Source organism: Etheostoma spectabile, chromosome 9, assembly GCF_008692095.1.
Source record: "Etheostoma spectabile isolate EspeVRDwgs_2016 chromosome 9, UIUC_Espe_1.0, whole genome shotgun sequence".
NCBI classification, from domain to species: Eukaryota; Metazoa; Chordata; class Actinopteri; order Perciformes; family Percidae; genus Etheostoma; species Etheostoma spectabile.
The window spans coordinates 32,939,215-32,952,929 of record NC_045741.1 but is presented as its reverse complement, the minus strand read 5'-3'; the positions used below and the strand labels follow the sequence as shown (position 1 = coordinate 32,952,929).

The following is a 13,715-nucleotide window of genomic DNA, read 5'->3' as shown; positions in this document are numbered from 1 at the left end:
TTCAGATTCTCAAGGCCCTCTAAAAGTGCGGAAATACAAACTGATGTATCACAAAATGACTAGTAGCATTACAATGATTACAGTTGAGGTTGGAACTTTTAATGGCACTTTAACAATACATCATCTTGTATCTTGCCAATGATACAAAGACATCATTTTGGAAATCAGGCGGTTTTTCTCTGTTCCTCAAACTCTTACTTCTTGGCAGTTTTATTATCAAATTGGTTTGATGATTTTCTTCATGCCCTGCACATCATTAAGTAAGCACCTGGTCGTTACTCTGTGAATATGTCAAGATGTCTTCACACACACAACACACACACACACCACACACACACACACACCACACACACCACACACACACACACACCACACACACACAAAGAACCGATAGAGCCCGTCTGTCAATCCAGGTTTTAGTGAATATCAGTGTCCATTAATGGAAAGACTGATTTACAGAGGGTGGACACTGCCCAGGTATTGATTTTTGGAGTTCTCGCTTCACTGAACATTAAAAGAATGGAGAAAAGAGAACTGAAGAACCATCATGAGAATCTTCGCTCTTTGTTTAAACCAGACTGATACAATTCATTTTAATTGAAGGTATTTTCCTTAAAAACAATGTATAGACTAATGCCAAAGTAGTTTTGCATTGGTAGACCTTGCTTCACAGCGCTGCGGAGGAGGGTCAGACTAGTCCACCCAGACTAGTCCCATCCCATTCTGGGATGGGAGAAAAAACGTGCTCTGGTTTATTGGCATTTCTTTAAACCAATCACAATCATCATGGGCGGTGCTAAGTGCCCAATAGAGCCACGGTGCCACTAGTAGTGTGTGATACTGCAATATTTAGTATCAATCGGATACCAAGTCAATACAAGGCCAGTATCGCCGAAACTGATACGATAACGATACAATACCGATACTTTTTAATAATTAAGGTGGATGCATTTCGTGACCTTTACGTGTTTTTGTGATTTTACATTTGAATTATTAATAAGTTAAAACCAAAACCGAATTTCCATGTGCTTGTATACATTTGTTGTGTTACCACTGGGTCTAATAGCCTTTTTACACATTATACAGCTTGCCGTTATTTCATTTTTGGCCTGAAAATATAGCCACACCGAGCTCCCCTTCCTCTCCGCCATTCTTCTGCTCTGTCTCTGTCCTGCTTATGTGTTTGTGTGTGCGTGTGTGTGTGTGTGCTGCTTGCCGACGCCGGGCCTGGCTGCTTGCTTGCTTGTTTGCCTGGTGCCGCTGAGTCACGTGACGGTAAAACATCAAATCACAAGAGGGGGGAGGAGGAGCAAAGTGTGACTGCTCTGCGCACAGCACACTGCACTTACACAGAAATAGAAGGCAGGTCGCCTCTTTGATGAAACCGCAGCAGTGCACACTAGAGAGAAACTGAAAACCAAGGTATCAATCTCATTTCACTGGTATTGATCAATATTAATCAATATTAATTTTGCTAATATCAGCCAGTGCACATATCTCTGTTTATTTCCTTCATTCTGGTGAAGTCCACACTAGTCGATTGTCAAACTCATACAATCCAATATTCCAAAACATTTTTTCCACACAAAAAAAACAATTTGCCGTGGTTATGTCCATAGTAATGACTATGTAGCAGCGTAGGTACAGTGGGATCTCCTGCTGATTTTGTATGTTTACCCACTGACAAAGAAATGATCAGTCTATAATTTTAATGGTAGATTTATTTGAACAGTGAGAGACAGAATAACAACAAGAAAATCCAGAAAAACGCAGGGAGTGCTCCTGATCTCAGCTAGTTACCTGTATAAAAGACACCTGTCCACAGAAGCAATCAATCAGTCATATTCCAAACTCTCCACCGTGGCCAAGACCAAAGAGCTCTCCGAGGAGGTCAGGGACAAGATAGTAGACCTACACAAGTCTGTAATGGGCTACAAGACCATTGCCAAGCAGCTTGGTGAGAAGGTGACAACAGTTGGTACAATTATTAGCAAATGGAAGAAACACAAAAGAACTGTCAATCTCCCTCGGCCTGGGGCTCCATGCAAGATCTCACCTCGTGGAGTTGCAAGGATCATGAGAACAGTGAGGAATCAGCCCAGAACTACGTGGTGGGATCTTGTCAATGATCTCAAGGCAGCTGGGACCACAGACACCAAGAAAACAATTGGTAACACACTTCGCCGTAAAGGACTGAAATCCTGCAGTGCCAGCAAGGTCCCCCTGCTCAAGAAAGCACATATACATGCCTGTCTGAAGTATGCCAATGAACATCTGAATGATTCAAAGGACAACTGGGTGAAAGTGTTGTAGTCAGATGAGACCAAAATGGAGCTTTTTGGCATCAACTCATGTAGCCGTGTTTGAGGATTAGGAATGCTGCCTATGACCCCAAGAACACCATCCCCCCCGTCAAACATGGAGGTGGAAACATTATGCTTTGGGGGTGTTTTTCTGCTAAGGGGACAGGGCAACTTCATCGCATCAAAGGGACAATGAACGTCAAATCTTGGGTGAGAACCTCCTTCCCTCAGCCAGGGCATTGAAAATGGATGGGTATTCCAGCATGACAATGACCAAAAACACACGGACAAGGCAACAAAGGAGTGGCTCAAGAAGAAGCACATCAAGGTCCTGGAATGGCCTAGCCAGTCTCCAGACCTTAATCCGAATCTGTGGAGGGATCTGAAGGTTTGAGTTGCCAAACGTTAGTCTCGAAACCTAATGACTTGGAGAAGATGTGCAAAGAGGCGTGGGACAAAATCCCTCCTGAGATGTGTCAAACCTGAGGGCCAACTACAAGAAACTTCATACCTCTGATTGCCATCAAGGGTTTTGCCACCAAGTACTAAGTCATGTTTTGCAGTGGGGTCAAATACTTATTTCCCTCATTAAAATGCAAATCAATTTATAACATTTTTGACATGCGTTTTTCTGGATTGTCTTGTTGTTATTCTGTCTCTCACTGTTCAAATAAATCTAGCATTAAATTATAGACTGATCATTTCTCATTCAGGCTGTCAGCTGACAGACAAAGACAGAACTTTGGGATAATAACAAGATTGGGTCGGTGTTTTGAAAATATCAGTTCAGATGGATAGTTCATCCAAATCCAATGTGGAACACACTGAGGAGTTTTTTGTAAAAACAATTTTCTGCAGCTGATCTTTTCACTTTTGGAATGGCATTTGCCTTCAGATGCTGGGACTTGAGACCCTGGTCCTACAAGACTAGGGTACATTAGCCTGGTCCTACCAGACTCTGGTCTATCAGCCTGCTCCTACCAGACTCTGGTACACTAGCCTGGTCCTACCAGACTCTGGTACATTAGCCTGGTCCTACCAGACTCTGGTACATTAGCCTGGTTCTACCAGACTCTGGTCTATCAGCCTGCTCCTACCAGACTCAGGTACACTAGCCTGGTCCTACCAGACTCTGGTACATTAGCCTGGTCCTATCAAACTCTGTTACATTAGCCTGGTTCTACCAGACTCTGGTACACTAGCCTGGTCCGACCAGACTCTGGTATATTAGCCTTGTCCTACCAGACTCTGGTACATTTAATTTGTCCAGAGTCTGGCCATTCTCCATTGACAAGTGTTAACTTCCTTGAAGGCGGGTACTCCGTTGAAGTTTAAAACTACTGGATCTGCCCAGAGCCCCTCTGGTAGCCTGGTTCCTACATACTGTCTGATAGAACCAGGCTAACAAGAGGGGAGACTATCGGCTTAGCATCGCTAGCGTTAGCCTTAGCCAACTCATTCACCACTAACGGAGCGAGATGGAAAATGAAAGTTTTCCCCAAACCCCGTGGGGAGGAGGGTCACAACATCATGGCCACCAACAAAACTCAGCAAAGATAGTTCTTTCTCTTGCTTTACCTTCTGGATATTCCGCGGTGTTACCAAACGAACCGAATGGCTTTGCACGCATCTTTTTGAAACGGACTATGAATTTAGAGGATATTGTAATAAAAAACTGGTGTGGCAGGAAAGCACTGCCACTAAAGCCCAAAGATTCACAAGTGTTCTAAACTGACTCGTCTCAGTTCGACTCAAGCCAGCTGATGATTTAGCTGCGACTCAGCTGTTGAAGTTGCAGAGACTGGTTTTAGAACGTAAGGGACGTATCCTGTTTCAACAGCCAATGGAGAAGTCCGCTGGTTACGTCAGCTGTAGACTAGAGAATAAAATTATCCATAATCCGTTTTATTTTTATGTTACAAATAGCTGGTCAAAATGTCAGAGTTTTAACCTTTTTCTTATTGTTTTTGTTTATTTTATTTTCATGCTGTCCATGTGTTTTTACTTTTTAGCACTTACCTGTTTTATCATGTAGCACTTTGGGATTTGCGTAAATATAAAGTGCATTACAAATTAAATTTACCATTATTATTATAATTATTATTATTATTGTTAGTTTGAGACAGAGCCTCATTGACTGCCCGATAGCATAGTAACGTTATATGGTCAAGTGAGACAGAGAGAGACTGAAGAGAGGGAGCGCCCAGCAGTGTTACAACAAAGCCGTGACTCAGAGAAATAAAACGTGTTTTCGACGATTCATCCCTAGAAATAAAACTGTAGCAAGCATCTCAATATCACTTCATCAACGTTATCCACATTCATATTTAGAGGAAAAAAATGATTTACACTACAGCTACGAAAAAGCTTAAAAGTCGGAAGTTAGAACGGAAGTACAAAGAGGTGTTGTTATGGATATGATACACCGTCTCCTCTCGTCGCAATGTTGAGAACTGGCAGGTTTGAGAACGCTGCAGACCGGCCCGTTGCATGAATTTGCAAGTTTCAACTCTTCAAGTCTCGTTGCCAATCTTTGGTCTGAACTGGGCTTCAGTCAGAACCATTAATATTCACAAGATACCCAATCTAACAGGATCATCTCTATTAGGTAAATAGCAGACAATTCACTGAAAGAGAGGAGCGGTACAATGGGAGCAATATGCCCTCCCTCTAACTTCAGCATGAGTTATTCAGGAGTTACCTATTAGCAATTTATGAATTATATTATGAGATATTTCTCAGTTAGCTTGTTCCTCTGTAAATGCTTACAATATTATGTTCCACATAAAGTGTTTTTGCTGTGCTCCTACACCAGTCCCCCTTCTTCCCTCCACTTCTCCACTTTCTCTACTCCCGTTGTCCTTTTTCTCACCCCAGCTCTGCATGTTTTCCCTCCAACCTCCCATGTCTTTCTTATCGCTTTTGTCCTCTCTTTCCTTACTGGCAACTAAGTACATTTACTTAAGTACTGTACTGATTTGAGGTACTTGTACTTTACTTGAGTCTTTTCTTTTCAAGCCACTTTCTACTTCTACTCTGCTACATTTCAGAGATAAACATTGTAGCCTACTTTTTAACTCCACTACATTAATCTGACTGCCTGGGCATTCATACCGAGTGTGTATTTCTACAAAGATCACAAAGCAGTCTTTCTCCTCTTGGCTGAACGGACATATTGGATAACAACGTTTACACACCTGGTGTGTTTTTGCTGTTAAGATATAATATTTAGGCCTGGATGTCCAGCAGAAATAATTAGCGGATTAGAGTATTTTTACAGTGTGGTATTAGTTTTTTTACTTAAGGAAAGGATATCAATACTTCTTCCAGCGCTGCTTACCGGCACTTAAATAGTCTTTGACTGCACAGATAATGTGTTAGTGCAACTCAGCTCACCTTCATGCCATCATGGTAATTAGCCATTTTGAATACTATGTCTAAGTTTTGAGACTCTTGTAACGTGGTGGCTCAATGGTTAGCACTGTGACCTCACAGCAAGAAGGTTCTGTGTTTGAACCCAGGTCGTTCCAGGCCTTTCTATGTGGAGTTTGTATGTTCTCCTCTCTCCCCATGTTTGTATTTCCCCCCCACCATCAGAAACATGTACTAGGTTCTCCGGTCAGTGCCCTTGATCAAGGCACTGGCTGAGATCTGGAGTTGGTCCCCGGGCGCTGTAAATGGCTGCCCACTGCTCCCTTGAGGGATGGGTTAAATGCAGAGAATGAATTTCAATAAAGTACCTTTACATTTAGTCTCGTCGCCATCTTGCTCTCTCTCTTTCTCAGACACACACACCAAATTCTTGCTTGTTTTGCCTTCGTAGCTGTAGTAGAATAATGTAGTCATTGATTAAAGAATTAGTGGTTATTACTCGTATTGGTGAAGTTAAATGAATCCTATTATACCTTTTTCAAAGACCAGTTATCTGTGATCATTTGTGCATGTGCTGTAATAACAGCTTGTTGTGCAGGGCAGTTCTCGGATTCACTCCTTCACTGTTCACCTTATACACGATGAGATACTAACAACAATAATAATAATTAATAGCATTTTTAATAGAAAATCCCTTTTTGAGACAGCATCCACAGTTCAGGATGGTGCCCTGTTTCTTAATTATTAAATTGGATAAAGTTATCAATATATTAATACTGATAACTTTAATATTATTGATAAAATACTTTTAATATTTGCTAATAACTGAACCTTTGCCTCCTAAATCCCAACACCAACCCTGACCTTCCTTTTTAACCTCCTCAGTCGTCTCACCCTTCGTCTCTTCCTCTTTCTCTTACCCCCCCCCCTCTTCTTGTTGTGTTTTCTCCTGTATTGTTCATGGATTATTAATTGTTTTGTGGAGCTGGATTACAACATAGCACTCTCTAGACCAGCCACAGAATGCTATTGACTAGAGGTTTGGTTCAAAGAATCCACAAGGGATTTTTCAAGGGTTGCTGAACTTCTCCTCACAGCTAAGGTTAGAGTATAGATTACACACAAACTTGGACAAAGTATGGATCAACTGCAAGAGAAGCAGACAAGCAACAATATGCTTAAATTAATGGGGTATACAAGAAGCAAATGGCTGAGGAAATGATTAGGGATATTAGGGACAAGCGATGCATGCCTTTGTAACAAGTTATATCTTTGTCGGTTATGGCTGATTGCAGCTCCTATTGGTTTGTGAAGATATTGTAGATGTAGTTTATCTATGACAAAGGGCGAGAAAACGGACATTTGTTCAAACCAAAATGTCTTTATTGAGATCATATCAAAGAGATTTCCTGAAAACATGGGGCAGGAACTTCAACCATCTGATTGCCAAATCAGCCTCGCTATCTGGATTTAACCTCATGCAACACTGATGATATGAAGACAAAATATGACTAAGGAGACCTTTAATCACCTAAATTAGGGATAAAAGATTTTGTTAGTTTTCAGGGTAAATGTCCCTCTTTCTACCTTCGTTGTATTTTAAGCAGGTCCTCATTGGTCGTATACAAGTGTTGCATGCAGTAGCTTAGCCTTCTTTAGAAATAGTGTGAGCTGAACTGTGTCACGAGCCAAAGCATTAATACCAACAAAATAACTTAGATTGGTGGCCAGGTTAGCTCAGTAGGTAGAGTGTGTGTTATATATATATATATATATATATATATATATATGCAAAATGAAACCAATCAGTGCTGCCTACACCGTGTTATCCTTCTGCTAGAGTCAGCACCCAACAGGTCAAGTTTTAAATGTCTTTTTAGCCTCTAAACATGTTTGAAATGTCATTAAAACTGACAACCCATGTGGAGTGATTCCTTTCAAGGGCACACAGCAAATATGACTGATGTAGATGTGAAAGAAAGGCATACAAGTTGTGTTAATCCATACCTCTGTTTATTTCCTGTTTTCCGGTGAAGTCCACACTGGTTGATTGAACTCATACAATCCAATAATCCAAAATAGCTGTTATGTCCTTAGTAATGACTATGTACAAACAGGCTGTAACCTGGCTCCACAGTGGAGCCAGGAGAGCTACAAGAGTTCAAGAGCTATTGAGCATGCACATGTAGTAACTAAGCCACAGGGGGCTCTTGAACTTTTGACCGGCTCCAGTCGGCAGCTCTGCACTTCACATGAGTAGGCACTTTTAAGGGTATTTTGAACATGTTGAGAGGCTAAAAACACATTTAAAACTTGCCCTGTTTGAACCTGTTGGGTGTTTACTCTAGCAGGAGGATAACACGGTGTAGACAGCACCGATTGATTTAATTTTTCTCTCTACTGACAGCACTCCAAATTTCCAAACAACAGAGCTACGTGTTGAAATCGACCGTAATTCTCCTTTAATAGAGTATTTTATTTTAGCATGATTTTAAACAACTACTATCATTACAAAATCCTACAGAGTTGGGTAATCTTCAAACTGAACTAAAAATGTCAACCAGGTGACACATACAACAGACAACAACTTAAACAGAACATACCTAAGAAAATAAAGAAACACATTGTATAAAATAACAGCCAATTTACCTTCCTTATTGCCATCACTACAGATGCAGCAATGACAAATGGAGCTGTGTAGCACTCTTTGTTTTTAGCCTTTTGATAGTATGTTATTACTGTAGGCCATGATGCCCATCCACAGGTTATGTGTGTATCTCACGTACTGTATGTATTCACAGGAGAGTGGAACAGCAATGCTATGAACTGAAGCTGGGTGGACCTGAAGCAAGGTTTAGATAAGAACATTGTATTCTCTTAATGTGGTCATATCAAACAGTGCAGGTATCTCTGTTGCCAAAAGCTATGCCCATATTGGCTCAATGGTTCCACATCTGGAAACTATGTCTATTATCAGTAAGTCTACCCAATTACGGGGATGAAGTAGAGAGCGGAAAGGGTAAGAAAACCATGGGAAGATAGCAGGTGCCCAGCAACGCTACACACTCTTTTATCCTGGATGAATTAAACCTGCCGCTTCACACTCGGCTGCAAACCGATGTGCAGTGTTGAAGGTCACAGGCCGATGATGCCATTTAGATTTAGATCTATTTATTTATTTGACTATGACAATGCACATTTATCAACATTTCTGTAAATGCCCCAGTGTTAACCAATGGGCCAATGAGCCGCTGCTCCTTTGCATCAAAAGGAGCCAGTTGAGGTGGTTCGGGTATTTGGTAAGGATGCCTCCTGGGCACCTCCCTAGGGAGGTGTTCCAGGCACGTCCAGCTGGGAGGAGGGCTCGGGGAAGACCCAGGACTAGGTGGAGAGATAATATCTCCAAATTGGCCTGGGAACGCCTTGGGATCCCCCAGTTGGAACTGTATATGTGGCTCGGGAAAGGGAAGTTTGGATGAAGATGGATGGATTGAATTAAACCATAGGAGTACCGTCAGGCTGATCGGGCCCTGCTTCCTATTACGATCACTGAGAGACCAAATACCCAATTTACAAACAAATAATCAACTCAAGCCTTATCATGTGCCAGACTCCACCCTGTTTCTTATTATGTGTGTGTCATTTCTACTGTGGAAAGAGGAGGGTAGTATGGAGAAAGGTTTTTTCTTCATTCACATCAAATCTGATTGACTTCCAAGCAGTTGGCAAAACAAACTGTCAGCTGTCTTTTATTAAATGCACCATTTGCATTAATTCTCTTATATCATGGCTATGACATCTAGGTGCAGAACATGATTACACAGTAGGTACACAACGTACACAAAAATAAAGTATTGCTACGGTGATGCTAGGGTGTCTGCTATTTTAAAGTGTCTAATTTCGTAACTATACTACATCTGTTAACAACAAAGAGCTTCGTTAGGCCATGTTGTAGCCAATGTGTCTTCTTTACTGAATAGATTGTATGCAAACCATACCCATGGTTTAATGTATCTTTCATTTACTCCTCAGTTTATTTAATATAAGTCTTTTTTATATAACTAACCAATGTAAAGGTCAAAATATACCCTACATTTTTGATTAAAGGTCTAATACAGTACAATCATGTTACTCAGATTGAATAAAGCTGAACAGTGACTGTGACAGTAAGACATTTAATTTTTTAATGCAAAATAAAAATGTGGAAAATGGAAAACAAGTAATGTACCAATCAGCTCCTCCAATCAGAGACGTTGCTGTACATATATATGCTTAGGATTGTGAGTATTGTAGTAATTCTCCAAGGCATTGTGATTTTCTTAAAACAAGGTTGATTTCAGAAAGACTTCTGCCTTCTACAGGACCTTGGATATGGCTAATAATCAAAATCTTTATGCAGATTATGAAAGGGATTTTCACTACGTTCCGTATATCAATCAGGGAAAAAAAGTTCATTTATATCCGTTTCTTGTATCTAAATGGTTATTTACAGTGTTTCACAGGTGCGTACAACTGGCTACCATGACAATGAAAAAAGAAACTATGACTGTTGATTGTTAGTCATTGGTTTTCTAATTATCTTCCTGTATTTTTGTATTTCTCTCTAGTTGAGGTGCCAAGAGAGGCTGGAGGTAGTCTGACATCTCTGTTGGTTCAGCCCATCTCTGACTTCCTGGCAAAGACATTGCTGTCCTCTCCATCCACAGGGCAGGGAGACGCCTGCATTCCTCTAGCCATGCCTCCCAACAAAGGTAAAAGTAAAGTTTACATGTCCTGTAGCTTACAGCCTACTTTATTTAGTTCACTCGTACAGTGTTACCTCTGTTACAGACTGTAGGGAATTTGTCTGTCCTGTCTATATGTGCTTTGTAGACCTACACAAGGCTTAACAATGAGTCAATGGTGTTCTTGTTGAATGTTGGACTCCAACAATGGCTGAAATCCTTATGTAGAATTGAAAATGTACAGTTTGTTGACAGGAGCTGCTATCCCAAGTAAAGGTGTGCAAGGTCTAGGGCAAGTTTGAGCTACATATAAAACAGAGAGGATGATTTGTGCTGCTTCTGCAGTGAAACATGTGCTATACAAACTTTTGTGTTGCCTGAAGGTACATTACTGCTTTCATTTTCCAGTTGATCTGAATTTCAACCCACCCCTATATTCATGAGTTTTGGGTACTTAGAGTTCAAACAGCTAAAATGAGTTCCCACCACCGGGTTGCTGGGCTCACCTAAAGGATTAAGTTGAGGAGGCGTCTGGTTAGGATATCCCCAGAATAGCTCCCTGTGGATTTATTCTAGGAATGTCCAACAGGGAGGAGATATGCACACATATCTGAACATGTTAATCCTAATGCCCCAGGATCCCCCAGAAAGAGTTGGAGGACGCAGCTGAAAAGACTTTGCTTAGCTTGCTGCCACAACATTCTGGACAGCAACAGAAAGTGATTCTATTTGTGTCAGCATGCAGAGTTCATTCTAGAAAAAATAAGCATATCATGTTATCCATGATAGCAGTCTTGAAAGTATTATTATCTGTTTTACAGATGCCCAGCAGCAATCCAATTAAAGTCTTTGTAGGGATTTCTTTCAATCATGTTGAGTGCAGTACTAGGAAATGTCACTATTGTGTGACTAAAGATGCCTCTCTTATCTTTGATTCAGAATGGAGAGTGATTAGTTCATTAAATTATCAACAGAAAAATAATTGGCAAGTATTTTGATAATCTATTCATCAAAGTGTTTTAAAGCAAGAATACTTTGCAAACTGAATATCTTTTGGGTTTGAACTGCTGGTCGTACGAAGATGTCACATTGGATTAAAAAGGTATTTTTTAAGCTTCTCTGAGATTTTATTGACAAAACAAATAATCAATTAATCAAGAAAGTAGTTTGCAGTATACATGATGATATTAATCATTAGCTGCAGTGCTAATTTAGACAGACAACCTTAAAGGGCAACTATTATATAGCATTTTTTAGTTTGTAGAAGAACATGTTTACATGCTTTAATGTTAAAAAAAACTTTATTTTTCTCGTACTGCCCATGGCTTCTACACCTGTATTTACCCTACAGTATGAGACTCTCTGTATGAGCACCTGTCTTTTTAATATTTCCTCCCAAAAAGTCCAGTCTGCTCTGATTACTGCAACGGAGCATATAGCATGACTTTGTACCACAGAAAATAACCAATAAAGACTTCTACACCAAATATTACACAACTGGACATGTCCTAGCAGTAAAGTGGTTGGATTTAGGGAGAAATGCAGCTATGTCGAGTTATCGTATACTGTAGCTAGTTAATTGTTAGCAGTATGCTAGTGTTAGATTATAATGGCACAAAGTAGCACATTCTACCCCAATCAGACATGTTTCAGCAGTAATGTGACCCGAAATTGGGGAGATTTAACAACATTAACAGCCCTGTGCCATTGTTTACTGTCGTTAGCCTAGTATCTTAGTTAGCAGTTGACACTAATAGAATATAGCAGCAATTTTTATAGCCAAAAATTGCAAAAAGGAGTGCCTGGGTAGCTCACCTGGTAGAATGTGCACCCATATACAAAGCCTTAGTTCTCGACACAGCAGTCGCAGGTTTGATTCCAACCTTTGCTGCATGTCGTTCCCTAAAATGGGACTAAAAAAGTATTTAAAAAATAAAATAAAGGCTTTAAAACAAAATATTACATAAACAGAAAATGTTTCAGGAGTAATGGGACCCGGAATTGGGGAGAATTTAACAACACTGGTAGCCAAGGTGTATACTGCCGTTAACATGTAGTTACATGCAACAACATTAACACTGCTTGGAGCACATGACCAATCATAGAAGGTCGGCTTGAAGTTGTGTAACACTTAGCCCAGAGTAGAAAACGTTTGAAACCAGAGCGTTTAGAGCAGTCAGAAATCTGACCGTTTAAAGGGATATTTCACTGTTAGAAAGATGAGAAAAGCCAGAAAATGTGTTTTTGGCTCATGTGGATGAAAAACACCAAATCCTAGAATGCCCTTGCTTCGGGCATTGGGCGACACTGCTGGCTTAGGTTCTGGTGTCCGTAGCAGGCAAAGCATGCGTAGTGTGATGAGTATTCCGTCTGTATAAAAAACGTTTCCTGCATATTCTCTGATCTGTACCCATGTATCCCAGTGGTACACATGTACGGTAGTTTGAATGCACATACTTGTTGTAGCTTAGCTCCAAGATGGCTGACCCTTGACTTGCTTCGGCACGCTTTTGTTCAACCCCCTATGGGTGGGTTGAAAACATGTGGAACTAGCTGGCTTGTAGTTCACTGCCTCTGGGCACAAATGCCTCTGATCATGCAAAGCGACAAGTTTTGTATCATCTCAGTTTTTTTTTTCCAGAAACACAATACAGAGTTTTCTCGTCTCAGGGGGACACGAGAGAGGGAAGCACGGCCATTTGATAATACTATCGGGTTTCTACTAATACAAAGCTTATTGCTTATCGGTGAAATATCCCTTTAAGCTCACAGAGTTTTGTCTAAAATATGTTTACCTTATTATTTTGGCTACGTTTAACATGAAAACATTATAACATTGTGATTATGACAGAAAACACGGAAAAGCATACTATGTGACTTTTAAGTAGAAATAGAAATGTATGCATTTATTTAAGTACTTTATTCATTTATATTTTTTACAGGCTCACTGCACATTGATCTAATTTTTGTTCATATGCAAGCATTACATTCTTGGATATGGAGGTGAGAGTAGTGATGTCCAAATGATCCTTTATGAAGGAATTTATTTTCTGAGCCCGATATATGACGCTCTCTGTAACAAAGGCTTAAAAGACATAGAAGTGTCATTCCATGAGCCATTTTAAACTGAATTTAACCCAAGAGTGCCATCTAGTTGGGTCACTACTTACAACTAATGGTTTATGAAGCTTCATTTGCACTGGAGGACAAAAAATAATAATTGTTGACACAAAGAAAGTTTAAATTGTTGTTTAGGACTTCTGTCTGAGCTGTTTTTGTATCACTCTGCTCTATCTAAAATGAATCACCTTCACCA

At 40.3% G+C, this 13,715-nt stretch overlaps 1 protein-coding gene across 1 annotated transcript in view; it reads left to right on the top strand.

The window, feature by feature from the left end:
• LOC116695372 (inactive N-acetylated-alpha-linked acidic dipeptidase-like protein 2) overlaps nucleotides 1-13,715 on the top strand; it is a 483,781-nt gene that overhangs the window by 225,727 nt on the left and 244,339 nt on the right. Inside the window, exon 7 of the mRNA XM_032525593.1 lies at nucleotides 10,283-10,426. Coding sequence (XP_032381484.1) covers nucleotides 10,283-10,426 — 144 coding nt within the window. The remainder of the gene's footprint in view (nucleotides 1-10,282; nucleotides 10,427-13,715) is intronic.